The sequence below is a fragment of the Rhizophagus irregularis genome, chromosome 29 (assembly GCF_026210795.1).
Source record: "Rhizophagus irregularis chromosome 29, complete sequence".
NCBI classification, from domain to species: domain Eukaryota; kingdom Fungi; phylum Glomeromycota; class Glomeromycetes; order Glomerales; family Glomeraceae; genus Rhizophagus; species Rhizophagus irregularis.
In genome coordinates, this window is record NC_089457.1 from 1391903 (window position 1) to 1419318 (window position 27416).

The window sequence follows — 27416 nt, forward strand, 5'->3', positions numbered from 1 at the left end:
CTAGTATTGTATAATTTTACTTAAAATACTTAGGATGCAAATACAATAAAAAATAAAATTTATCAAAAAAATATAAATATTAGTAAAAATAAGTTAAATTTCTAATAATATATAATAATTAATATTATAAATTAATATTTATATTTAAATAAGTAATATTTAGTTATTACTATAATATTTAATAAATAATAATAATATTGTAAAATATAATTTTAATTTCAAATTAATTATAGATTATATTTAGGTAATTTTAAATTTAGTTGCATTCCCATACAATAAATTTAGAATTACTTTATTTTTAATTATATTAATAGGTTTATTTTTATTTATATAATTTATTTTTTTTAAAAAAAATTTATATTATAATTTTTTAAATAAGTATAAAAAATTATCATATTTGTATTTATAAATCATGTAAAATAAAGTTTTTTTTTAATAGTAAAATTTTAACTTTTTAACTAAAATAATTACAGTAAAATGAATATAAAATTCTAATAGTTTAGCTAACAGTAAAATTATATTCAAATTTTATAAATATTAAGTTAGTAGTTATCAAGAAATTGATAATTAAGAATTAATAATTTATATATAAAACCTAACAAAATAATAATTTTCATATATAAATTATCGATCTTTAATTGTTAATTTTTCAATAACTACTGATTTGATTTTTACAAAATTTGAAATATAATTTTACTTTTACTTAGTTATTTAAATTTTGTACTATTTTTGTTGTAATTACTCTAATTAAAAAATTAAAAGTTTATTATTTAGAAAAAAACTTTGTATTATGTAATTTATTATAAATATCAATATGATAATTTTTAAGAAATTATAATGTAAAGAATTTTTTTAAAAAAAAACTTATATAAATAAGAAATTTTATTTAATAGAATTAAAAATAGAGTAATCCTAAACTTTTGGTATAGAAGTATATATAAGTATAAAAAATAATTTTATTTAATTAAAATATAAAAAATAAAATTTTAATAAATTGCTAAAGCTTATTAGTAATAATTACTATATTAGCATTATAATATACTCTTAACCAGAATTAAAAATCTAATAAAATACTGGCCAACATTACATCATAATTTCACCATTGGTAATCATTATTGCCAGTGATATTTAGCAATATTCAATATTTTATATTAAAATTTTTTTAAATTAAATCTTTAAACTGTATTACAAATATTTGTATTAAATATTTTTTAATAATACTTTATTAAATTTTTTGCTAAAAATTTTTATAAAAAATTGTTAAAATTAAAATTATTAGTAATAGTTAAAATTCAAATTTCATTAGTAATAAAGTTTAAATAAATTATATTTTTAATATTAATATATTTAATTTTTTTTTAAATTTTATATTTTATTCAAAAATTTTTAACATATTTATTATTAAAAAAATAAAATTCAAAATAAAAGTATAAATCAGGTAATTTATATAATAAATTTCAACAAATAAATGCATACATATATTTATGAATTTTAATTTGATCTTAGTAAAATCAATTCTAATTTTAAATTTAACATTTACAATATTATAAATTTTATAGTAATAGATAGATTAAATAAATGTAAATTTGAAACAATTTTCTAAAAAATAATTTTTGATATTAATACTAGATAATAAAAAATAGTAAATATACATATATTTCTATAAACAAATTTTCAAGGAGTCACATGATAAAATTATAGCGAAAGGTTGAAAATTTTATATTATTTTATCATTTCGCGGGTTTATTAAATAATTTATAGACCGATCCCTAAGAACAGGTATCGTTGAATAAATAGTTTAATGAGATGACCAAGAAATAAATTTTATGAACTAAAGGAAAATTTACTATATATTAAGAACACTTAATTTCATTTATCCGAAATATTACTATTTTTAATCATTATTATACGAATTGTTATCATACATTATTACTCCATTATAAATCTTCTTTTTTTACAACTTTAAAAACTTCAAAAGTATCTATAGTATATATCTCGTCTATGTATATACTTTTTCCTCGCCTAAAATCATAGGAATTATTTCTACTACCTAGATGCATATTTAAAGCAAGATGCTTGTCAACCCATCGAAATTTTATATAACCATTTATATCATAAGAATAAAATGTAAATCCATCTCCACCAATTCCATTTTCATTATTTTCTTCAGACCAACTTATATTTCTATAACCTCCAAAGATTAATGGTACTGAATCATCTTTTATTTTAATGACAGTTAAAGTTGGGCCTTGATTATAGACATATTTACACCATCCTGTTTCAGTTAATTTAGTTCCTAGACATCGATATAAAATATGAAAATCGTATGGAATTTCTTCATAATTTATTTTTATATTCGTTTTTTCATATTTATTATACCAATCATTTCTCTTATCTTTCGGCAAATCAATCCAAGATGAAATTGGTTTTAAACATGATTCGTTAAGAAGAACTGAATTAAGTCTTAAAGGTAAAACTTCATATGTCGGTTCAAAATCTATAGATTTTTCATGATACTTGATGATTTCATCATATAAATCTTCTTCAAAAATTTGTTTAAAAGGTCCAACTTTTTCAATAAAACGTTTAGGTTCCATTTTGAAGAATCTAATTAATAGTAAGAATTCATCAATATTCGCTTTTAAAGCATCAACTTGTTCTATAGTCCAATCTGCTATATTATTCATGTTAAGTGATATACATTCCGGTGTATTATGTATAGCCCAATTAAGAACTCGATTCCAAATAGTAATTTCATTTAATCCTAAGACATTACGCTCCAGTAAACTAATCAAGTAATTACGTGGAATTGATAAGAATTCTTCGGAATAAAACAAATTTTTGGGTTGAAGTAACAATTTTTTCTCGCAGATCTTTAAGAGTTCTTTACAACCCAAAATTTGTACGACTGTAAGAAGCACTTCGCTCGTATATTTATTAACATAATCTATTTCACGGCAAATTAAATCTTCTTCTAGAAAATTAATAAGGTGATCTAACATCAAAACATCCGCTGCTATCATTAATTGAAGTTTTTCGGTAACTTCTAAATCATAAGCTAAAACATAGCCTCCGTAGATATAGCTTTTTTTTTTTTTAAAAAAAAACTTCGAATTAGTATTAATATTAACAATGAATATATTGTTACATCATTAACTTACAATAACACTTCGTAAAAAATATCATATGAAATGTTCATGTTATATAATTTTATAACATAAAATCCATCAGAATTCTTTCTTGACCATGTAGTTGATAACGCAGCTTTAAAATAATCCGATCGAGCACGTAATATTAAAGAATGAGCTTTAAATGTTTCGAAATCATTTTCTTCTCCAACTTTGATTATGACATCACAAGAATATGTTTCACTCAATAATACTGTAAGATCATTTGCTAATTTATACCATGATTTTACCATCGCACTTGCGTTTTCCATAATAAAAATATATATATGTATAACGAAAAAAAAGGTTAAATGAAGGAAAGAAAAAAAGAAACAGAGGGGAGGCAATTTAATAAAATTGGTGCATTCTTTTAAAACGTATGATTCCAAAAAAAGCAACTCATCATATGCATAGAATATGATTGAACATCAACAAATTTTAGGATTTGTATTTCTATTCTAATAGATCTTGTTCAATGATCAATTCTTATACAATATTAGCAGTTACTATTAACACAACATTTACTATTAGAAGATTTTGTATGCTGATGAAAATACTCTGATTTGAAAATTATGTACGTTCATTTTCTATTATTACGCGAAGATATTGTATTGTTTAATCATGTGTGTAGTATCCTCGACTTCTTGTTGAATATTAACGTTTAAAGAAGTCCCCATGGTGTAAGATTGTGGCACTAACAGAACAAATCAGTTCAAGTTATAAAACCATCTGACAGAATGGATCTTAAAAATCTTGATCTCTTATAAAATATAACAAGTGAACAACTCTACCACGTAGCGTACGCGAAATTTCAAAGATTTATATACAGTATTTTAACATCCTACTATTCAGATAAAGCAAGATTATACTTAATTAAAAGCTCTATTTGGGTAGAATCTCTAATAACAGTTGTATAAAACGTATTCCTGAAGTTAGTTTTCTTATTTTCGTAGACACAAAAAAGAATTCTTTACATTATTAACAAAAATAATACATAACATTTATGAAAAAATAATTATTTTATAATAAAATACTGTAAAAAAATATTGAGACCAACTTTTTGTTTTTTGCTTAAAATATTAAAACAAGTTATTTTCATTAAATATTCATAAAAAAATAAAAATATTTCTTTTTCGTTTATCACATCAATTATCGCGTTTCGTCAAGAAAGTAAGTCGTACAGGTCAAATTTTACCTAAATTCCAAGATCCTTACACGTCAAAAACAGGAAAAGGATAATCATGTAACGCAATCGAAATTGAGAGTTCGCCTCTTTTTTTTTCAAATCAGTTGCATTTTTCATCACTCATTCTGTAAATTCAGAATTATTTTTACAATTCCTCCGAGCATATAGTGCACTACTAATTCATCTTCATAAAATATTGATTTTTTTTTTAAACATGGCCTACAATTCTTTTTCGAGTTTCACATCTATGGGCTTGTTTTATCTGGTAAGTTGTAACATGTACATTTATTAATTTAAACTAAAATTGATTTTTAAACAATTCAAATTATGGATTCTCATGATGAGAAAATTGAAGGAATAACAAAGGGTTTATTGAAATTTGTTTAAAATCCTTAGTTGTAGCCGGAGAAACTGTGCCTTTGTTCGATGAAGCGTTATCGATCGTGGAAAACATTTACGAAGATGCGCAGTATAATAGGAAAAGTTGTATAACTTGTAGAAAATGCTAAAAGAAAATGAAGAAAAATTTCGTGAAGAAGATTATTTTTTGTCTTTTACGAAATTATAGATACTTAAAGGAGAATTAAATCTTTTGTTAAAGAAGTTAGTTCTCTCTAAATTCATAATTTTGTTCAAGCCAAGGAAATTAAAGAGATTGAAGTTTTTGATTCTGATGTCAGTTTATTAAAGCTCGCAATGATTATTTCTAATGAGAAACAAAGGAAAAAGAAACTGAGATTTTGGAGCATGGCAAGGAGAACCTCTAGATCGACTTGAAATTAAAAATTTGGTTAATACTTTGGATGAATTATCTCAAGCAAAGAGTATTCTGATTTACGCGAAATTCGAGAGAATGAAAGTTCTTATGGTATAGAAGATGATTTGATGCCAGAGATATCCAATTATACTATCGATACACTTCCATATGAGCCATTACTTTCACTTAAAGAAGGTTACAAAACTCATAAAAAAGGCGATCATCAAAAGGCGTGGAAATGTTATGTTAGGCATACTAATAATGAAAATTTTCATGCAAATATTGGCAGGGATACTATTTATTTGAGTGTATTAATGGTGAAATTGATAAAGAAAAAGGTATAAACCTATTGAAAGAATCAGCTGATGCAGGTATAAAAGATGCACAATTTCGATATGCATTTGTTTTAAGAGAAAAAGAATCCTTTGATAGTAAAAATGAATTTGTAAAATATCCTACACTAGCAGTGGTTTGGATAATTCATGATATAATTTAGGAGATTATATATTTTATATATTAATGGAAAACTTGACATTGAAAAAGATGTTGAATAGGGGTTACGATACTTAAGATTAGCTGCATACAATAAACATCATGATGCGATTGAAATGTTAAGACTAATTAGCTAGGGACAATAAAACTTGTGATTATTATCTTAAATTATTATGATAAATTTTAAATTTGAGAAATAAAATTGTGAAATAAAATAAAGGTATCTATTGATTTTACTTATTATTGTAGTTTTAAATTTCATCTATAATACAGCTTAAAATAATATAAAGCCAAGATTTTGTTTGCTTTATTAACAAAATTATAAATAATAATAGCGTAAGGTATGGTATACACACGTTTCTGATTTTGCATGAAATGGTCGCTAAATTATTTAATAGAATCCCAAAAAATATACAAATAACTCAGATTTAAACTTAAAATTTTACTATAACATATATTTATACTATTAATTTTATTCATTTTCTCAATTTCACAATAATATCGGTTCTCTCAGTGTATTATTCAATAATGTCCAAATACTGTATGTTCATTGCACATTTCTGTTAATCTAACCAAAACATAATTATATAAAGGTGCGTTAATCTTATTCAAAATCAATAATCTGTACAATTAATTTACTAATCAATATTTTTAATTTTTTAATGGGTTTGTTCTTCAGTAAAATCTATTTTCATTTTTTCTAACAATTTAACCGCATTTGGATGATCTTGCAAAACGGATAATCTTAAATAGTAAAGTCCTTTTTTCTCATCTTTTGGTATGTTTAATTTTCCTTTTATATAAGCGTCCCCCAAATTAAATTGAGCGGTACTATTTCCACCGTCAGCTGCCAACGTTAAATATTTAATAAATTCTTCACGTTCCTTTTTCTTACCTAAGCTCTCTTGAAGTGTGAATGCATAACGAAGTTGTGCGTCATGAATACCTTTATCAGCTGCTTCTTTAAATAATCTAGCAGCCTCTTCCTGATTTTTTTCAACAGATCTCCCTCCCCACAAATAATAACCCATCCAATGTTTCGCGCATGCGCTTCCATTTAATGCATGATATTCAAAGCATTTCCAAGCTTTTTCATAATCACGGTTTTTATGTGCGTTTATACCTTCTTCAAGTGTTATCATTGTATCTATTTCAAAATCAAGCGTGAAATTTTCGCATTCAGGTAGTTCCATTCCTTCCCCTTCAGCATCTGCATCGCTAATTATAGGAGTACCTGTACCATCTAAGTCCAAAGACTTTTGTGGAAGTAAATCTAACTCATGTTCCACCACATTTTTATATTTGGTTTGTAATCGTTCAAGTGTGTTAAATAGGTTTAGAAGCGAAATTCTATCTTGAGGCTTTTGTTTCCACGCTTTTATAGTTAAAAAAAGAAAAATAAAAACGAAAATAGTCACATAAACCTGAATTAATCCAGAAAAACGTACCGATTTTATACATACCTTCTCTTATAACATATTCTAAACACTTTTGAATATCTGAATCTCGTTTATTAGCGGCGAGTCCAAATTTAATTTTTTCTCTCTTGCCTTGAAGAACATGTGCACTTAATTTATCCATGTCCCATCCTTGATATGGAACTTTTCCAAACGTTAACTCCCAAAGTAGCATTCCAAAGCTGTAATAAGATTAATAAATTAGTTAAACAGTTTAAAATAATTATTTATTAATGCAAATAAATTACCTAAAAATTTCACATTTAGCAGTATACCGAGGGTTTTTATCGGTCATTTTTTCAGGAGCTAACCAATGAAATCTTCTCGTCATGTTGATAATAGATGCTCTGCGTGTATATTCAAAGTTTGCAAGTTTCGGTGCTAAATGATCCGTCAACATAACATTCTCGCATTGTAAATCATGATGATAAATTTCTGCAGAGTGTAAGAAAGTGATTGCCCGGCATATATCAGTTGCAATGTGTAATTTTCTAGTCCAAGGAATATCATACGCTTCGTAAGTCTCTCTCAAAGTCCCATATTGTGCCCATTCCACTACTAAATGATTTAAACCATCTAAATTCGCCAATCCATAAAATTTAAGTATATTCGTACATTCAGACAATTTAGATAAAATGACAAGCTGTTTGTTCTTTCGGTCTTCTTGATCCATTTCATTTAATTCAAAAGGTATACAGGCAACATTTATAGAAGTTTTATAACTTTTTCTTACAATATTTTTATCAGAACCACGATAATCGGAATCATCTGCAATCATAGGGTCCGTTAAATCGCTTTGAGCTATCTGTTTAGGCTTTGTCACTGGTCCCTTTCCACTTTCTAAGCTTCATCATCTGATTGGTATTTATGAAACCATCATCAATGTTTTGAAGAAACTGCGAAATATAAAAAAAAATATTCGAACTTAGCAAATTTTTAAACAAGACAATATAAATATTTTTAAAAAACTTACTTCTTTCATTTCAGCAACATCATCCATTAAACATTCATTATCATATCGTCTCTGTTCTTCGTTTGAGAAAGTTAAAATAAAATTCAAATCTTTCATAACAGTGTCATATTTTACTGAAAGTTCTTCGAATTTATCTTTAAAAGAATAACTTTTAAGATACTTTTGATAACCACGAATTGTAGATATTTCTTTGGCAAAGTTTTTAATATCCTTTAAAACGTCCACGAAACGATTAAATGCGTCGTACCAATCTTGACGTTTAAAATTACTTTCATAAAATTTTTTGCGTCGTTGCAAAGTATCAACGGCATATTCTGCTAATTTTGTTCTATCATATAAAGCACTAATTATCTTTTTATTATATTCAGTATGTTGGTAGATAGATATAACTTCATTAATAATTGTTGTCACCGCACCTATCAAAGGAATAAAAGGTATAATTGGATCTTTTTCATCAATAACAATTGAAGATTCATTATGTTTATCCATTTTTATTTTATAAACGAATTCCAAAAATTTTAAACAATTTTTCGGGTAAATTGTGTAACAATGGCGCCATCAATAATATTTTTTTTTTATGGAGAAATTTGTTCACTCTTATACGAGTATTTTACGGAGCAAAGTGACCTTTTTTTAAAAAAATAGAAATTTTAAAATTCTAAGTGATGAAATACTTCATATATCCAGATTAATAAGAAAATATGTAGTATGTTACTAGATAGAATCCACAGAATTGGTTTTCAAATAGGAATTAATTTTGAAAATTTAATATTGGGATTAAAAACAAGTTCTAACAGAATGCAATAAAATTTCAATATATTGATTCTATATCATATAATGAATTTGAAAATCGAGAAAAAATTGGGTCGGGAAGGTTTGGTCAGATTTATAAAGCAAGTTGGAAAAAGACTAAATAGACCTGTGGCTTATAAAATTTGATTAATCAATGGATATTTTGCAAGATGATAAATATTGGAAACATGAACTGAATATACAATCACGTGGAAGTAAAAGTCAAAATATTATTAAATTTCAGGAATTAGTTATGGTAAGTACTTTTTTTATTTTTATTTGTATTTTTTTTCGTAAATTAATAAAATTATTTTGTTATAATATAGGTATGCAAGATGAACGTTCCTAATGGAATATGCATCTAATTGTGATTTAAGAACGTACCTTAAATCGAAGAACAGCATTTAACAATGGAACGAAAAATCAAGCTAGTATTTGATGTAACTAGAAGACTAAATTATTACATAATATCGATATTATTCATTGTGATTTAGTAAGTATTTTATGAATGGTTTATATTTTTTTGTTATTTATATTTACTAAAATTATTTTTATTTAAGCATGCAAAATATTAATATAGTATGAAGGAAATGCCAAAATTACAGATTTTAAGATTTGTTGATGAATAAACAAAATCATATAATAGCATTATAGGAATTCTACCATATATAGCACCTGAAATATTGAGTACTAATCTAGATAAGCCATATCCTTATAGTAAAGCAAGTGATATAGTCTTTGGCGTGTTGTTTTGGGAAATAGTTAGTTGTAAAATACCTTTTGAATGTTGTCAGCATGATAATGCTTTGATAACGCAATTTATTAAAGGAAGGAAGTCCTCAGAAAAGGAATAATTTACTAAGAATTAGAGTATATTTATAATAATTTGAATACAAATAATTATATTATTGATGGTAAGAGTCTCTTCAGGATTATATTTTATTTTATTATAATATTGAAAAAAATTTGATTTTTCTTCTTCTTTATTAGATCCATTAGATTTTAGCGTCGAAGATAACAGCTATAGTAGTTCTGGTAAGTTTTTTTACATTGTTATATTATCGTAGGTTATTTTTCTTATATTAATATTTTTCTTTTATTTATAATAGAAATGATGAATGGTTCTTTGAAGTTGAATTTATATAATTAGGCAACCATACGATTGTCATTTTAAATTTACTTTTATAAATATTTAGCTATATCTTTAATATCTTTCATATATTGTGTACTTAAAAGCACGCAAACAAATATAATGTCACGGCAACATGCCAATCAGGGTCATCAATAAAAGATGAAATTTTAGTCGCTAATACTTTTAATATATAACTAAATAATTTAATCTTCTTCACTTGCCTGACTTTTTCTTGATAGAATTTATAATGCCAATGTTCCTAGTCTGCTTGATAGTGATGAAGAATCTGATTCTCATGAAGAAGATTTTATAATTAAACCTTTTCTCCTTCTTGAAGAAGGAATCAAAGCACATAACGAAGAGAAATATGACAATGCGTGGGAGTGTCTTGTAGCTCAGTCCGAAATTGAAAACCTAAAAGCAAAATATTGGAAGACTTATTGTTATCTTTATAATGGAATAAATGTATCAAAAAATTTAGATGAGGCAATTAAAATTATATAAAGAAGCGGCTGAATGGAGCATCAACAATATTTTAATAAGGAATATTATGAAAAATATATAAGAAACGCTGCTGACCGTAAGCATATAGATAGATACACAATTTCATTTAGCTGAACTATATATTCATGGTAAATTTGGAATTGAAAAAAATCCGGGAGAAGGGAATCATTTTAAAGCACGGGATTTGGTCATGGAACTTGAAATTAACGTATTTGATTAACTATTTAATAATTTTTCGTATTAATTAATATCAAGTGTTATTTATATATATATTTATTTTTTAAAAGGATAAATTTTATTTATGTAAAATAAATTACAGAAAACTTATTACTTCAATCAAAATCAGATCTTGAACGAAATAATTGATTTTAACTTATCTAACATAGTACAAGCTTCGGTCGACCTTTAATAGCTGTCAATTTAAATAACTCAAACCTTTCTCTTCGTTCTTTAAAATGTCCAATTTTCCATTAAAAAATAAATCACCCAAGTTTAATTGAGCAGCAGTATTTTCATTATCAGCTGCCATGGTTAAAAATTCTTCCAAGCACATATCTAATTTGGCATCAGAAACTTCCCTAGCAGCAATTTCTTTAAATAACTCGACTACTTTACCTAAAATTTTTCTTCATTTCCAATAATAATAATAACCTGACCGATATTCTGAAACATTATTTATTCGGCATGTTTTTTCGAAACATCTTAACCTTTTTTTCGGTCTCTCATCTTAATAAGCTGTTATTCCAGGTTTCATCATTCGCAAAATAAGTTATTGTTATTATTTCCATATCACTTCTTTTCAGATTTAGTCTTCTAGGTGAATGATCTGAAATTAACGGAGAACTCAAATTTTCGAGATCATTGAATAGATAAATTCTGGACGGGAATAGATGAATCTGATTGCCAAAGATGACAAATGTAAATTTAGCATTTAATTATTAAGTAATTCAGAAGAAATATTAAAAATATTGCAAAACTGATGAATTTTCTAATGCATTACCTTTTGGGCATTTTAATTCCTATTAATTGATGTGAATCAAACTTTATGTATGAATTTCCTGGGTACTTTCAATCAGCTGCTAAATATAACTGGTCTAGTAATTCCATAGTAAAGCTTTGTGCATGTTTGATTAATAAGCTATTCATTAAAATTTGAGAATTTATGGAGAACAAGAAAGACAATTGGTATATAGAAAATTAAATTGGTATAAATATTTTTATTATGATTATATATAATTGGATAAAATACAAAGTATTTAAAACGCCAAAATTTTAATTATTATATTGACAATACAACAAAATATTTGTCTTTAAAATAATATAATCCACTAATTTGGATCTAAAATCATTATATATGAAAAGTGACAATCAACAAATCATGTGGATTATGGTTGGAAAATTATCCATGTTACCGGTATGCATATGTCCACCGGTATGTATATGTCCATTCTTCTCTATCAATAACAAGGATATAGTAATCCAATTCCATAATTGATAAATTATTTTTTTATCGGAATTTACCGTAATCCCATTTATGGCAACTCAAGGAAAAATTCTCAGTTAGGATTCGTTTTCCGTTATTATGTCATATTATTATTATTATTTAAGTAATGATAATGCATCATCATTTGTGTTACAATTAAAGTTTTTAATATTATGATTTAACCATTATTTATAATTTAAGGTATTACACAAAGGAAATTCTTTCTTTCGAAAAAATAAGATTACCCGGTTTATACAAAAAAACGGTTTGAAAATCTTTTAAAAATGTTTAGTTAAGGAGGAATTCCGATGGTTTAGTCGGAATATGCATTTTAACCGAAGAAATATTAATTGACCGACAAAAAAAAACTTTGGTTACCCAATCGGAGTATTGTATGAGTTAATCTCGTGGAACCATTAAAATACTAAAATAGAAGGAATACAATCAGGATAAAATACTGATATGTTATGTTATTGAGGTAATTATTTACGTATAATTTTCGTCAAAAAAAAATTTTTTTTTGATTTTATAAATTAAAAAGGTATCTTTAACAAAGCGTAGAAAAAAGGTAAAAAATATAAAAAAAAATATGAGCTCAAGACATTATTGCCCAGAATGTGACCAACGTTTAGGAGATAATACGTGGTGGTGTAAATCCTGTCAACAAAGACATTTTAAAGAGAATTTTGATAATTGGACAACTGGTGATAAATATATTGATGATTTTATTAAACAAACTCAAGTGGAAGCTGAAGAATGTGATCAATACCTTGAATGGATTCCATTTTCAGCTTTTATTAATGTAAACAAATCAGAAATTTCTGAGGTTGGAACTTTATTTAGTGCAAATTGGATTAAAGGTCCTAGCGATACTTGGGATCCCGTAGAGGGTGAATATGTCTCTAAAAGAAGTTTACTTAAAGTTGCTCTGACTTCTCTTGGAAGTTCACCATCACTCTTTTTAAAAGAGGTGATTTTTAAATGTTTTTTTTTTTATTATAAATATATATTTTTTTTATGTAGCGTAATTTAATTAATTGATATTTGATTTAGCTTAAAATTCATTATTATTCGCGTTCGCGGAATGGTCTTATTATGCGTCTCTTCGGTGTAACAAGGGAATCAGTAACTAGTAATCTTATGATGGTAGCTGAAACTGTTGAATGGGACGTTCGTCATTATGTTTCACATCATCATACGCGTCTTACATGGCAAAATAAATTGGCTATCTTACATACAATCGCAAGTGCATTAGAAATAATTAAAAATGAAAATGGAGAAATTGCAACTCAAAATAGTAATATAAAAAAATCTTATGTTGAAGTTTCTGTTAATGAATTAGGATTAGGAGATGGGAAAGAATTAATTCCAGTTATTGGACATTATAGATATGATCTTTTACCATTTTTTGCACCTGAAATTATTAGTGGAGAAGATTATAATCCTAAAGTTGATATATATACATTTGGAATGCTTATGTGGGAATTTTCTTCAAATAGACCTCCTTTTTATGATCAACCTCATGATGCAAAACTTATTAATAATATTTGTAATGGATTAAGACCGAGATTTCGTGACGATACCCCTGAATGTTATGGTGAATTAATGAAGAAATGTTGGAGTCCTTATGCTCAAGATAGGCCAATTATTTCTGAGATTGTAAAAATATTAAGTGAATGGCACATTGATGGAAAAAACAAGGAAGATTTTTCTAACGCTGAATCAAAGAGAATTAAAAGAGTTTTAGCCAAAGGTTTAAATCCTAATCCCGCTGGAAGAATGGTTGCCCCTCCAAAAATTCATCCTCAAGCTATTTATACTAGTAGATTATTAAAATTTCCTGCTTTACCTATTCCTAGAAATTCTCCAATACCAACACCAAGACGTTCTCAATCTCATAGTGAACATGATTATGGTCGTACGCAAATGAGCAGTCAAGATTTAGCTGCAATTCTTATTCGAGATGAAAGTTTTTTTTCAACTGCACTTCTTATGCAAAGACGTTCAGTTTTTCCTGAAGAAGAACCGGAACCAGAAGATGAAGATATACTGAAACAGTACGAATTTTCCATTCCGTATAATAGTAAGTTTCTTACTTCAATTTTTATAACTTTATTTTTTTTTAAAAAAAAAATACGTATATTTAAATTTATTTTATTTAAATAACCATATAGTTGAAGACATTAAATCAAATGACAGTACAAGTAGTGAAAAGTGTGAAAAGAATGAAAAGAATGAAAAGGGTGAAAAGGGTGAAAAGAATGAAAAGAATGAAAAGAATGTAAAAAGTTTGTCAATTTTAGCTGATGTTATTACCGAAGAACCTGAATCATCCGAAGAATTAATTAGAAGTCCTATTACAAATTGTGCAAGTCCAATCAACTTTAAATTTGATAAATAATTTAATTGTAGATTTTAATATCTTGTATATTGTTTTTTTTATAGACAATTTATAGTTTATGTAAAGATTTTTTTTTTTCAACACGTGTACTTTATTTTTACATATAATATACGCGTTGTTATACTACAAATTAAAATAGAAATAAAAGGGGGAAGAAAATTTTTGTTTTTTACATGAATAAGCTATTACAAATGATTAACAATTCAAGAATCTTTTTTTTTTTGTTTTTTTTGTTTTTTTTTTGCCAGAAACAGGAAAACAAATATTTATGTCCCACTTCTCCACAAAATAAATATAAATGGATACTTTTAATAAATATATATATACACATAAGAAATAAAGATGAACGAAAAAATTAAAAAGAAAAATAAGGAAATTTCATTTAAGGATTTTCTAGAAATACTTTTTCTCGTATATTGTATAGGGTCTAATGCGCTTCTATATAATATATATTCTTAAAAATAACAATGATAAAACTACATAAAACTATGATAAATGTTTAAATTTTATAATCTAACTCTAAAATAATACAACCCATAAAATAAAAATACACTTAAGACAAAATACACGTGAAGCGCTTTAAGCCCTCAACAAATACAAATAGGGTACAGTGGAAGGAAGAAAGAATCTAGAATTTTTATTTTTTTTTTTCTTTTTCCGTGCCGTAAGGGTAAGATTAAAATGAAAGTTAGAATAAATAAAAGTATTATCTCATTAATAACGTAAAGATGTCGTTTATAAGAGAGAGACTCCGTTAAATCCGTAAACATAACATTAATGTTATATAGTCCATTTAAACTGTGCTAGACCTTAATGGACCATATAACACCCGTTCCTAATCATGAAAAAGGTTAGAAAGAGATGACTACTCCAATTAGACAATTTCCAATTAGATAAAAAAAGAAAAATAAATCATGTAAAAAGGATACGAACCAAAAAGCTTCTCCTTCGATGACCACGCCTAATTAATTTAGTTAATTCACTAACTCTTCTTTTTGCAGTTTCGTGACCATTTTCAGCGGCTTTCGTATACCATTCGAGAGCTTTCTCTAAATCTTTAGGTGTACCTCGTCCATATTCGTAACAAACACCAACACGACATTGTGCTGTAGCATATCCTTTTTCTGCGGAAGATTTAAAGCATTCAAAAGCTTTATAAGGATCTGAAGAAGTCCCAAATCCGATATCGTAACACCATCCAACATTATTATGTGCTGAAATACAACCATTATTGGCAGCTCTTTGGAAACAAGTAAATGCTTTTTGTGCATCCTTAGAAGTTCCCATTCCTTTGTAATAACACCATCCAACATAAACTAAACCTCTCGGATCTCCTAAATCTGCTGCTTTATAATAATATTCGAAAGCCATTTGTGGATCTTTTTCTTTTCCGAAAGCATGTTCGCTCATAAACCCAATAATAAAATAATAATTAGCGGTTCTTAATTGATTTCTTGCAAAAATTTCAAACAAATTTTTGGGTCTAATTTGTTTCTCATGACATAAAACTTCCAATTTCCTTCTCATCACATCATCTGTGTATTTCTCCCAATTATCACATATGGTGATTACGTCATTAATTAGTGATAGATCATCACCTGAAATTTTGTTCTTTAAAAGACTATCTTCATTTTTTGGAGTTGTCGGTGAGCCAACTAAAGTCGTTTGTGATTTTTGATCCATCATTCCGGCTACACCAGAATCATGCTTATTATGTTTACCAACAACTCTAGAATTACCACTAATCTTTTCATAAATAAGGTTTATACTGTTGATAAAACTTTTACTATCTAATGAAGGAATTGTAGGAATTTCAGGACTTTTATCAATATTAGATGGAGAAGCTACAATTATTGATCTATCAAGAATCATTCCATTCCTATGATTATTATTCTTTGATGTATTTGCACTACTCTCAGAGTAGCTCGATTGTTTTGATGGTTTACGAGAGGGAACTGATGATCGAGAAGATCGATGTGATCGGTAAACATTTGATGAAGATGATTTACTTTCGTCATCAACAACTTCGTATGATGATGATTCTACTAAATTCCCACTATATGCATTAATTTCTTTTTCGCTTGGTTTATCACTTTCAATTGTAGTGGAAGTTGAAACTGTTACGCTGCCTGCAACGGAGTTTTCGGAGTTTTCGGAGTTTTCACAATATTCATCATCATCATCTAGTTCATCAATATCTAAATCATAGTGACGACTTATGTGACGTTCATCATCATCATCATCGAACATTGATTCTAATTCAAGCCGTGCGACTGCCAACTCAAGTCTCTCACATGGATTATATTTTATCAAATCAAATATAAGTTGACAATAATTTTGTGGAGTGCTTTCGGGAAGTTGATTTAACAATCGATGTATTGAATGGGAATTTCTTTTCTGTTCTTTAATATCTTCATCATCTACACCTTCATAAGGGTGCTCACCACTTTTTGCAACTATAAAAATTTAATTATTTAGTTAATATAAAATTTATTATTATTAAGAATAATTCGTAAAAGTTGGGAGAAGTATTTACCTGACCATAATATTAATCCAAATGAATAGACGTCGGAGAGTTTCGGATGACTAATATGTAGAAGAATAAATTACAAACTATCAAACTATTAAACTATTGAGAAAAAAAAAGATATTTTAAATATACGTACTTGTCAAAAAAATCTCTCATTTTAATATCTCTACAAACACGTTCAGGAGCCACATAGTTTATAGTACCACCGGCTTTTCCATTGTCCAATATCATTTGACTCTTTGTTTTTGAAATACCGAAATCGGCCAATTTTGGGACCAAATCTTGGTCTAATAATACATTTTCCGGTTTAAGATCGAAATGTAGAACGTTATTATCATGACAGTGCATAAGTCCACACGCTATATCCCTGCAAACTCTGGCTTTAAAAGTCCAATCCACTGTATTAGTTCTAAGATAACTTGATAAATTTCCGTTTGTAGCGTATTCCAACACCAATGAAAATGAATATCGATCGTCTCTTATGACTCCGTAAAATTTTAGTATATTATTATGATTTTGTAATTTAAAGTAATTACTATATTCTTTCAATAAAGTATTATTATCTACATGGTCTTGCTACAAAAAAAAAAATAATAATAATAATAATATTTCTTTGAGTTTACTAAATGATTATCAAAAGAAACATTTTACTTTTATTTTTTATTTCTTTTTTAGTCCTACCTGACTCTTTTTTACTACGACAGTTTTTCCCTGATAGGTAGCCAAGTAAACCTCACCCATTGCCCCACGGCCAATAACAAGTGGGGGGCGACACATTGCTACCTTACTCTTGTTTATTAAAACTCTATTATTGGACGACATCTTTTATTAAATGTTTTATTTCTCTCTCTAATAACTTTCATATAAACAATAAAGAAATAAATAACGGAAAAAAAAACTAAATAAAAAAAAATTAAATAGGGGAAACGAATATTACGAGAAAAATAAAAAAAAAACCGAAAACTACAAAAGTTGACGATTAAGTATGATAATATTCCATTTGATGTAATTATGACATCTTATAGTGGGAAAAGCTATAAAGTAGGGAAACATCCCCTTACATTGTACAACAATATTTTATCTTTAAAAAGTAAAATAGGATTATGCGGATTTTTTCATGGTTCATTCATTAACAATCTTATGTACTTTGAGGTCATTGTTTGGTTTCACTAAGGTTCATTAAAAGAGAAAGAAAATTTTTTTTTTTTTTTTGTTTGGAAAGAATTTTTTTAATTTGGACCGATAATTTTACAGAAATACGCCAATTCTTCGAGATTCAATTTTACTTTTTAGTATCAATTAAAATTTTTTTTAAATTGTGAAACCATAAACATATTAATGATTTAAATTATAAATAAGATATAAAAGAATTATGAAGTCATTATTATTTTTTTTTTTTAAGAAAAAGATTGAAACTGGACGAATGTTTCGGATATTTTTTTTTATTTCGGAAATATTTATCAAAAATTCGTTATCTCACTTTATAATCATAAAAAAAAGGTTAAATTTTTTAGGTGTTACGTAGAAATTACTTTATGTTGACACTGTCAATGTATGATGAATTTCTCGTGCGATAAAATCTTGCATGAAACTTTTTTTTAACATTTCAAAATCTTTAATTACATGTAATTAATTAATATTTTTACAACGCGATGAAAAAAAATCATATTTCGCGATAAAAAATCTTATACGCGCCCGACTTATTTTTTACGCGAAAAAAATTCTCACGATCAAACATTCTTTTATAACAATAATAAAACAATGAACTTAAATGAGCTTAAGTTAATTTACTTTTTTTTCGCGTGTTTACATTGTTTTATTATTTTAATGCAAAAAATATTTTCTTCCATAATTGAGATAAAATGGTTTATAATAATAAAAGAGAACAATACGACTAACAAAGAGATTTTTAGCCACCGAACAAGTCTTCTAAGAAAATCTTCACACGATCAGCATTTTTCTTATCATAAAGATATTTTAGTTATTGATTTATATTGATTATACAAACTAATAATAATTACCCATTTAAAAAATTCCAGGGTTTTTTGGAAATGTGGCAAAAATCTTGACCATATTCGGTTTCAATTAAATTATATTGTTTTTTCATCTTAACAATAAAAATATTTATTTTATTATTTTATTTTCATTTTATTTTAATATTTTATTTTAATATTTTATTTTAATATTTTATATTTTATTATATTTTAATTTATTATATTTTAATTTTTTTTTCCATTATATTTCTTCCTAGAATTCAATCAAGGAGTGTATTTCGTGTAATTTTAAGATCTGGCATTTTTTGTTGAACGATTAAGATAAAGTTGTGTTTCAAGAAAAAAAAAACTGCATGAACGATTGACGCGAGTAATTGTTTGGAAAATCTTGTTGAATTACAAAAAAAGGGAAAAAAAAAACTAAATTTCAAACATTTGGCTGGAAAAATTCTTGTGTTCGAAATATCGAAAAAATTTTACAAATAAGAAAATAAAAATGGTTAATTATAAAAAATTTCAAATGTTTCAAACATGTAACATTACGAATGATGCAGTTCTTAGTTATGTCATAAAATAAAAATGGTTATTCTTTTTGTTTCATGTTCTTTTTTTTCCCCCTTCTTTTTTCCTTTTTTCTTTTTATTTTTTTTTATATTTTATATTATTTTTTTTATATTTTATATTTTATTTTTTATATTTTATTTTATTTTATTTTATTTTATTTTATTTTTATTTTTAATTTTAAATAATGAAATAATGAAATAACTTCTATTATTAGAAAGATGGCGTTATTATTTCCTATATATTATGTATATTTTATCGTTTTATATAAAATACCATTTGACTACCGTTTGGCGTAAAAAGTGTGGCAATGTAAAGAATTCGATTAATTCTAAAGCCATTTTACTTGCCACTAAGTATTTAATTATGGCGAATTTCGATGAATTAATAGTGATATAATTTTATTAATTTTTTAAAAATCCTCATTATATGCACGGATTTGGTATAAAAGACAAAACCATGAATAAATTAAAAAAGGAAATGATTAGTTGAGTACAATGATTATATTCAAAATTTCCTTTTTGGATCAATATATTAAAAAATTGTTAGTTTACCTTACTTTTCCTTTTTTGGATTCTTTTTGGAATTTTTAATTATTTTCTTGATTTTCATTGGTTGATATAAATAAATCACGTGTTTTGGTCGTTTTTCGAATTTTTCGTGATGCTTTTTAAAGTTATTTTTACACGAAAAAAAAAAATAAAAATAAAATTCTAACTGAAAAGTATGTTTTTTAAAAAAAGATTATGTTTATATTATTTTATCAATACGTAAAAATTTGCTACACATTGGCGTAAAACAGCCACAATAATAAATGTTTTTTTAGAAAAAAAAAATGGCTTATTTACTTTTAAAGTAAATATATATATGTTCAAGTAAATTCGTTGTGAGAGAAAAAATAATCATGAATTTTTAAGAGTTCAATTCTAAAAATTTTAGTGCATGAATTCCATGCCAAGAAATGGAAATTCTTTAAACTTTATTAGGATTAGGTTGGAACAATAAAATTAAAATTTTTGTTTAACGTTCCCCTTCCTTTCGTTCTCTTTGAACAATGTATATTTGGACTAGAATAAAAAAATGATCCAAAATTATGTGATAATTCCGGCAAATGATATGATGATAAACTATGTTGACCAGAATTAAGAATTTCAAATTTTTGTAACCCCGTGTAGATGTTTGTAGATGTTATCAAAATATTGATCTAACATATGTTAATTTAGATAAATTGTTAGTTTAAGAGATGATAGAGATAATGTTAGATTTACTGATATTACTGATATTGCTAATATTAATGATATTGCTAATATTACTGATATTGCTATTGCTAATGTTAGTGATATTACTGATATTGCTGATATTTACTGTTCTCAGTACCGTTCTGAACGTTCTGGTCTTCTGGACCGAGGTCGATTGAATTGCAAAAATGTAAAAAATGTACAATTTTTAAAAAAAATATATTTATAATATATTAATTATTATTTAAATTATTAATATTCAAAAATATATATATATATATATATTATATACATTTATTTTAACGAAAAGAATAAGTTAAAAAATCTATAAATAAAATGTATCGGTAACATTAAGATTTTTCAAAATTTCAATAGCTTTAGGTTGTTTTAAAACTGCAGCTACTTTTAAATATTTTATCCCAAGATTTTCATCTTTTTCTATACCAAATTTTCCATTCAAATAAACGTCACCTAAATTAAATAAAGCTAAAGCATTACCTTCATTCGCAGACATTTTCAAAAATTTTAAAAATCCTTTAATATTTATTTTTTCCTTATTAATAGCACTAAAAGCATATCTTAATTGAGCGTCTGCATGACCATTTTTTGCCGCTTCTTTATAACAATTTACAGCTCTTACATGATCCGCCGGAATATGATATCCTTCCCATAAATAATAACCTTGCCAATATATTGCTGATATGTTACCCAATTGCGCATTTGCTTCAAAACATTCCCAAGCCTTTTCTTTATCTCCTTTTTTATGTGCGTTAATTCCATCCGATAATGAAGATATTGGTACAATAGGATTATAAGCGGGATTTGAAGAGAAGGATGATGATGACGACGATGATGATGATGAAACGGAACTAGCGGGAGAATTATTTCCCTGAGATGAAGTACCATTTCTCAGTGGTACGTTACTAACTTGTTGATTATTTGTTTTAATAATAACATTTGAATTCGCACATAAAACGTCTCTTTTTGGAATTTTACTATTTTTACTAAGACTAGAACTCGCTCTTTTCTGTAATGAATTACTTTCTCCCATATAATAATTACTATATAAGGAGTATAACATATTAAAAAAAGTTATAATATCTGGCCTATCATCTGGTTCTTGTTGCCATGCTAATAATGATTGACAATTATTAATAATTATATTTTAATTTAAATGATTGATTAATTATAAATAACTTACCAGCTTCAATTAGATTTATAAAACCTTGTTGAATAGGGGAAGGTTCACCACCGAAATTAATCACCTCTCTCTTTCCGCTCAACACATGATTTTGTACCGTTGCAATTTGCCAATCTTTATAAGGTATTCTTTGAAATGTAAGTTCCCATAAAAGCATCCCAATACTAAAAATATAAAATACGAGTTAACGAATGAAAGAAGAATTTACTCCAATTAAAAAAGATAATAATTACCTGTATATTTGAGATTTACTTGTATACCTTTTTGGATAATTTTGAATATCAATTATTTCAGGAGCAAGAATATATACATCTTTTAACCAATTTGAATAAGCATGACTAGTAGCATTACCGGATGCATTTTTATTATTAAAATCAAATTTTATGTTGGTAATTTTTGGTTTCATATCATCAGTCATTAAAATATTTTCACATTTAATACTTTTATGAAGAATATCACAACAATTTAAAAAAATGATTCCAGATAATATATCTAAAGAAATTCTTAATTTTGTTGACCAATCAAGATCATATTTTTCATAAACTTCAGATAATTTTCCTAAATCAGTCCATTCATAAACGGAAAAAAAATTTTGATTTAATTGAGCCATTCCATAAAATTGATGAATATGTTTACATTCATGACCTAATTTCATTTTAATATAATCAAGAATTATATTTTTTTGATAATCAACTGTATTATAAGGAATTGAATCAGCAGGAATTAATGAAACTTGTTTGTTCTCTTTAATAAGAATTTTCTTTAAACATTTTCCCGTTAATTGACCTTCTAAAGGAGTAGGAGAATCTTGAAGATCATCGTTCGTTATTAATTTAGGTTTCCATTTATCATCAAAATTTGTAGATTGTTTTTGTACCTTTGATTTTAAAAGTAATAATTCTAAGATTGTAGTATTTATTTGATAATTTATTTGATTATTCTGTGTTATAACTGTCGCTATTCCGCTATCTATAGTTTCAAAGAACTAATTTAGAGGTGGGGGAAAGAAATCGAAAGAAATTGAAAGAAATTAATATTAGAATAATAATAATATTATATATAAATATAATACCGGCTGAAATATACCGGCCGAAATATATCGGCCGGAATATATCGGAATATATGCCAAAAAATTAATAATCATTCTCACTCACTTTCATTATATTATTAAATTCATCTCTAAAAATTTTTATATCTTCTTGTCGTTGTTTTTCATCATAAATTATTAAATTAGGAAAATTCAAATCTTTCGCAACATTATCAAAATCGATTAAAATTTCACGAAATTGTTTTTTAATACTATAAATTTCTATTAATTTTCTTATATTTGATAATAAAGTAATATCTTGTATAAATTTATCCATACGTTTTAATATATTATATAATCTTAAAAATGATTGATAAAATTTTTTATTTCGAAATTTTTCCAAATTATCGGATTTTTTCCTTTCAAGTTGTTTTATAGTTAATCCAATTGATTCGGAACGTATTATTAATGTTAAACATATTTTTTTATTAATTTGTGCATTTTCATATCCATTTATTATATCTTGAATAATTGTTATTATATTCTTGAATAATGGTAAATATGGTTTAACTGATTCTTTAATAGAATTTAAATTTTCAAGATATATTGAAGTTGCTTTAGGTTCAATATTTGTTGAATTTTCTTTAAAATATGTTATATAATTAGTTGTACATTCTGATACTTGTGAAATTGCTTCTAATGATTCATTGTTTTGTGACATTTTTTTTTTCTTTTTCTTAATAATAATAAAAAAATAAACGAGTTTTAAAAAAAAATTTAAGGAGTATACTAAGAAAAAAAATCTTGTATTTTTAAGGGAAAAAGATGAAACAAATTCCGACTACGGAAAAATGCTTAAAAAATTTAAACTTCATTAAGTATTGATATTCAATCTTTTGTTGTACTAGTATCCAAATTTTTCTTTATTCTTTTGTATCTAAAAATATATTTATTGGCTGTTTGAAGGTGCATCTATCAAAGAAAGAAAGATGCTTTTAATCGTAATTTGGCGTTTTTTTTTTTTTAAAAGAAAATAAAAAAATGTAAAAAAACGGATAATTATTTTTTTGTAATGTGAAATTTTGTCGATTTTTATATGGAATTTTATTTTTTGAGTAACTTTTTGAATTTTTTTTAGTAAGATATTATGATGATTATTTTGATTGTGACCTTTTTGATGCTTTGAATTATTACCTTTTCTGTATATTCATTTTTATAATAAAATCAATTTTTTTTTTTTAACTTAAAAAATACGATTTACCTAAGTTGTAGATCAGATGTTGTTGGTTCTGCTTAAAAGAAAAACGCCTTATACGATGAACAGCCCACAAAAAAAGATTAAATAAAAATGTAATATTATTAAAGAAATATGCAAATTTATGCATATCTAAAATTTCAATAAATATTATTTTTAATTAACCTCTTTTTTTTTAAAAAAAAAACCAATGATTTTTCAAGATTAAGTTTGACCAATAAAAATTGTTTATTAATTATTTGTTTGTCAACTGAAAATATAATTTTAAAAATTTTTTTATAAACAAACAATAATTTTTATTTTAAAAAAAAAATCGAAAAAAAATAATTTTTTTTAATTTAAATACTACAAATACTACAAATATTACTATAAATATTTTCATAATATTTTCCTTTTTAAAAACAAACTTTAATTATTATTGGTTTTTGTATATAAATTAAGGATCGTTTAAAATGGAAAAAAAAAATTTAGAATAGAAAACTTGTAAAATTGAGTTTAAATGTTCAATAGTCTTAGGCGCGTAGCATTCCGTAGCGCCGAATTGCCGAATTTACCGAATTTGTTAGAAATTTAATAATTATTTTCAACGTAAAATTGGATCACGTGATAATACAACACTCATTCCGTAATCCGATCATAATTTTATATTATTATTGTCTTTAATGCAAAAATATGGTTCTTGATATATTTGGGGTATGCATCTTGATATGCATAATATATTTTACAGTAAGGTCTATCAAGAAGTATACCTCTGACCTATCAAGATCAATAATTTTGCGTCTTTAATGGTATTAAATTTAAGGAATGATTTAAGAGAATATAGACATTCCATCAACTGACGGTCATCACAAATTCATTTCCTCATCACAAGAAATATACTGTATAATTGTAATTTGTTTCCTCGACAAAGATAACACGAATTTTATCAATTTCTCTGAATATTTAGATAATCGAAAAATGAAATTTCTCGTCGCCTTTTTAAATTTTGTTATGCAAAATCACAACAAAATCAAAAAGATATTATCAAATTAAATTTCTTTATTTATAATAAATAATAATTTTCCAATAATGTCATATAAAACTATCTTACAGGCCTTGTAGTTTTAATATAGTGGACATCTTCATTGTAAAGGGTAAACTTAAAAAAATCTTATTACTAAATACATCACATTAAACGAAGTAATTGATTTTTAACTTATCTAACATAGCACGAGCTTTTGGTTGACCCTTAATAGCTGCCAATTTTAAATAACTTAATCCTTTCTCTTCATCCTTTGAAATACCCAATTTTCCATTGAAATATAAATCACCTAGGTTAAATTGAGCTGCAGAATTTCCATTATTAGCCGCCATAGTTAAATATTTCACAAAATCTTCTAAATTAAATTTAAGTGGACTATTTTTATCTGATAAAGCAAACGCGTATCTTAATTGGGCATCAGGTTGTCCTTTATCAGCAGCTTCTCTAAATAACTCAACTGCTTTACCTAAATTTTTATCAACTACATAACCTTCCCAATAATAATAACCTAACCAATATTTTGCGACTTTGTTATTTATTTCGGCATGTTTTTCAAAACATTCAAAAGCTTTTTTTCTGTCTCCAATCTTATGAGCTAATATTCCATCTTCAAGTTTCATCATTGGCAAAATAATATCCATTTGGTCTAAATCGAAAACATCTGTATCTCCTGGTGGCAATTCAATAGGTGTTACTTCCATTTCACTTCTTTTCGGATTTAATCCTCTAGGTGAACGATCTGAAAGTAAAGGAGAACTCAAATTTTCGAGATCATTGAATAAATAAATTAATTCCGGACGAAGAGATGGATCCGATTGCCAGGCTAAGAATGCAAATTTAATATTTAATTATTAATTTCACTTACAGTAAATAATTTACTGAATTGTTATTTTAAAAAAGATAAACCATACCAGCTTTAATAATGTTGCCATATTCTTTCTCAACTCCAAATGAACTTAAAGGAAAATTTAAATGTTCTCTTTTACCATTTAATACATGTTTTTGAATTTCAGAAATTTCCATATCTTTGTATGGAAATCTTTGAAAAGCTAATTCCCAAAGTAACATTCCAAAACTAAGATAATAGAATACATATTAATTTAAAATATTTCAAATAAAAATAAGTCAGTTTTCAATGCTATATATTTACCTAAATATCTCACATTGTATGGTATATGGAACATAATCATCATCTTTCCTATCTTTCTTACCTTCATCTTTATTCGGTGCCTGTTGTGCTGCTGAAACAGCGGCTGCAATTTCTGTCTGTATTTTCTTTGAATTCATTTTCTCAGGTGCTAACCAACGAACGATTTGTGTAAAATTCCCAATGTTGGTAGTATTTGCTTGTATAGCACGACTATACTTGAAATTCGAAATTTTTGGTTCCAGATTTTCGGTTATCAATATATTTTCACATCTAATGTTGAGAATTTACTTTAATTATCATTATTCAAATTCTCATGAATTCAAGTATAAAGTAAATATTTACCTAATATCATGATGTAAAATTTGACTACATCGAGTTTTCAGGTAATTGTGAGAAATATAATATAATATAGTTAGTAATCTAGATTCAGAATATCAATCAAATTGCATTTTTTTACTAACCATCCGTGAAGAAAAGTAATCCCACGACAAATGTTTAATGCAATTTTTAATTTTCGAGGCCATTCAATTTCATATCTCCCATATAGTTCTCTCAAATTTCCATTCTCTGCCCATCCAAAAACACCAAAAACGCTTCCATCCTTTTCACATAATCCATGAAAATTAATAATGTAATCACATTTCCCTAAATTACTCAAAATTGCCGATTCAGCATAAACCCTATTTAAAATTGGTGAAACTGTTTCTGATGATTTGTCAGCAGATTTATTTTGTTCCTCGGCAATAAGTTTACATGCCGCATCTTGTCCTCTATAAAGTTTTTTATGTATCTTATGCTTGTTACGTGATGATACAACTGGTTGACTACCACCAACAGGTTCTTTTAACTCATTTGGATCAATTTTATTGATAATAGGGTTGAAACCTTTTTCAAATGATTTGCTTATTGAAGTTGAGATGTGTTCGAGAACATTACTAATCTTTTTATCAATTGTTGTCACGCCACCTTCAATTTTTTCTAAAAATTTGGTCATTTCGTCAATATCTTCTTGTAACATAGCAATATCCGACTGTCTTTCGTCTTCATTAGCAATTACCATTGCCAGTCGTAAATCTGCTACAACACTATCAAAAT

General features: G+C 25.9%; 10 protein-coding genes across 11 annotated transcripts; 3 read left to right on the plus strand and 7 right to left on the minus strand.

Moving 5' to 3' along the window:
- Positions 1-1937: 1937 nt before the first annotated feature.
- On the minus strand, positions 1938-3439 carry OCT59_019650 (uncharacterized protein; the record flags this gene model as incomplete). Its single annotated transcript, XM_025330484.2, has 2 exons — positions 1938-3084; positions 3162-3439. 2 exons carry the CDS (start codon positions 3437-3439, stop codon positions 1938-1940), a joined length of 1425 nt encoding a protein of 474 aa, XP_025175386.1.
- Positions 3440-4567: 1128 nt separating this feature from the next.
- Positions 4568-5768, plus strand: OCT59_019651 (uncharacterized protein; the record flags this gene model as incomplete). The annotated part of the gene is made up of 3 exons (XM_066143674.1): positions 4568-4618; positions 4922-4956; positions 5172-5768. 3 exons carry the CDS (start codon positions 4568-4570, stop codon positions 5452-5454), a joined length of 369 nt encoding a protein of 122 aa, XP_066005402.1. The 3' UTR covers positions 5455-5768.
- A 294-nt stretch (positions 5769-6062) lies between these two features.
- On the minus strand, positions 6063-7837 carry OCT59_019652 (uncharacterized protein; the record flags this gene model as incomplete). Its single annotated transcript, XM_066143675.1, has 3 exons — positions 6063-6977; positions 7066-7241; positions 7308-7837. The coding sequence occupies 3 exons, from the start codon at positions 7835-7837 to the stop codon at positions 6262-6264; spliced, it is 1422 nt and encodes a 473-aa protein (XP_066005403.1). The 3' UTR covers positions 6063-6261.
- Positions 7838-7868: 31 nt separating this feature from the next.
- OCT59_019653 (uncharacterized protein) lies at positions 7869-8521 on the minus strand (the record flags this gene model as incomplete). The annotated part of the gene is made up of 2 exons (XM_066143676.1): positions 7869-7955; positions 8033-8521. The coding sequence occupies 2 exons, from the start codon at positions 8519-8521 to the stop codon at positions 7869-7871; spliced, it is 576 nt and encodes a 191-aa protein (XP_066005404.1).
- Positions 8522-9234: 713 nt separating this feature from the next.
- Positions 9235-10460, plus strand: OCT59_019654 (uncharacterized protein; the record flags this gene model as incomplete). Its single annotated transcript, XM_066143677.1, has 6 exons — positions 9235-9317; positions 9385-9403; positions 9696-9738; positions 9815-9859; positions 9934-9955; positions 10196-10460. 6 exons carry the CDS (start codon positions 9235-9237, stop codon positions 10458-10460), a joined length of 477 nt encoding a protein of 158 aa, XP_066005405.1.
- Positions 10461-10875: 415 nt separating this feature from the next.
- On the minus strand, positions 10876-11186 carry OCT59_019655 (uncharacterized protein; the record flags this gene model as incomplete). The annotated part of the gene is made up of 2 exons (XM_066143678.1): positions 10876-11075; positions 11168-11186. 2 exons carry the CDS (start codon positions 11184-11186, stop codon positions 10876-10878), a joined length of 219 nt encoding a protein of 72 aa, XP_066005406.1.
- Positions 11187-12405: 1219 nt separating this feature from the next.
- On the plus strand, positions 12406-14516 carry OCT59_019656 (uncharacterized protein). The gene is made up of 3 exons (XM_025318746.2): positions 12406-12913; positions 12997-14026; positions 14118-14516. Exons 1-3 carry the CDS (start codon positions 12533-12535, stop codon positions 14342-14344), a joined length of 1638 nt encoding a protein of 545 aa, XP_025175382.2. The 5' UTR covers positions 12406-12532; the 3' UTR covers positions 14345-14516.
- Positions 14517-14578: 62 nt separating this feature from the next.
- OCT59_019657 (uncharacterized protein) lies at positions 14579-17755 on the minus strand (the record flags this gene model as incomplete). Of its 2 annotated transcripts, none has more annotated exons than XM_066143679.1 (5): positions 14579-15209; positions 15278-16800; positions 16881-16930; positions 17011-17450; positions 17556-17696. In XM_066143679.1, the coding sequence occupies 5 exons, from the start codon at positions 17694-17696 to the stop codon at positions 15180-15182; spliced, it is 2184 nt and encodes a 727-aa protein (XP_066005407.1). The 2 variants fall into 2 exon arrangements, with proteins under 2 accessions (XP_066005407.1, XP_066005408.1); XM_066143680.1 differs by having other exon boundaries at positions 15138-15179; positions 17556-17755.
- A 3042-nt stretch (positions 17756-20797) lies between these two features.
- OCT59_019658 (uncharacterized protein) lies at positions 20798-24158 on the minus strand. The gene is made up of 4 exons (XM_025333110.2): positions 23023-24158; positions 22102-22853; positions 21869-22032; positions 20798-21798 (listed from the first exon to the last, which is right to left on the minus strand). Exons 1-4 carry the CDS (start codon positions 23614-23616, stop codon positions 20993-20995), a joined length of 2316 nt encoding a protein of 771 aa, XP_025175379.1. The 5' UTR covers positions 23617-24158; the 3' UTR covers positions 20798-20992.
- A 1162-nt stretch (positions 24159-25320) lies between these two features.
- On the minus strand, positions 25321-27381 carry OCT59_019659 (uncharacterized protein; the record flags this gene model as incomplete). The annotated part of the gene is made up of 5 exons (XM_066143682.1): positions 25321-25994; positions 26083-26246; positions 26322-26591; positions 26664-26687; positions 26783-27381. 5 exons carry the CDS (start codon positions 27379-27381, stop codon positions 25321-25323), a joined length of 1731 nt encoding a protein of 576 aa, XP_066005409.1.
- Between the last annotated feature and the right edge of the window lie 35 nt (positions 27382-27416).

Excerpts from the sequence above, each read along its gene's own strand:
- OCT59_019656 (XM_025318746.2), top strand. The coding sequence starts at position 12,533 with ATGAGCTCAAGACATTATTGCCCAGAATGTGACCAACGTTTAGGAGAT. Across the intron at positions 12,914-12,996 it reads CATCACTCTTTTTAAAAGAG|CTTAAAATTCATTATTATTC; the intron begins GTGATTTTTAAA and ends TATTTGATTTAG. Across the intron at positions 14,027-14,117 it reads ATTTTCCATTCCGTATAATA|TTGAAGACATTAAATCAAAT; the intron begins GTAAGTTTCTTA and ends ATAACCATATAG.
- OCT59_019658 (XM_025333110.2), bottom strand. The coding sequence starts at position 23,616 with ATGTCACAAAACAATGAATCATTAGAAGCAATTTCACAAGTATCAGAA. Across the intron at positions 22,033-22,101 it reads AGTAAATCTCAAATATACAG|TATTGGGATGCTTTTATGGG; the intron begins GTAATTATTATC and ends TTATATTTTTAG. Across the intron at positions 21,799-21,868 it reads TATAAATCTAATTGAAGCTG|CATGGCAACAAGAACCAGAT; the intron begins GTAAGTTATTTA and ends AATCATTATTAG.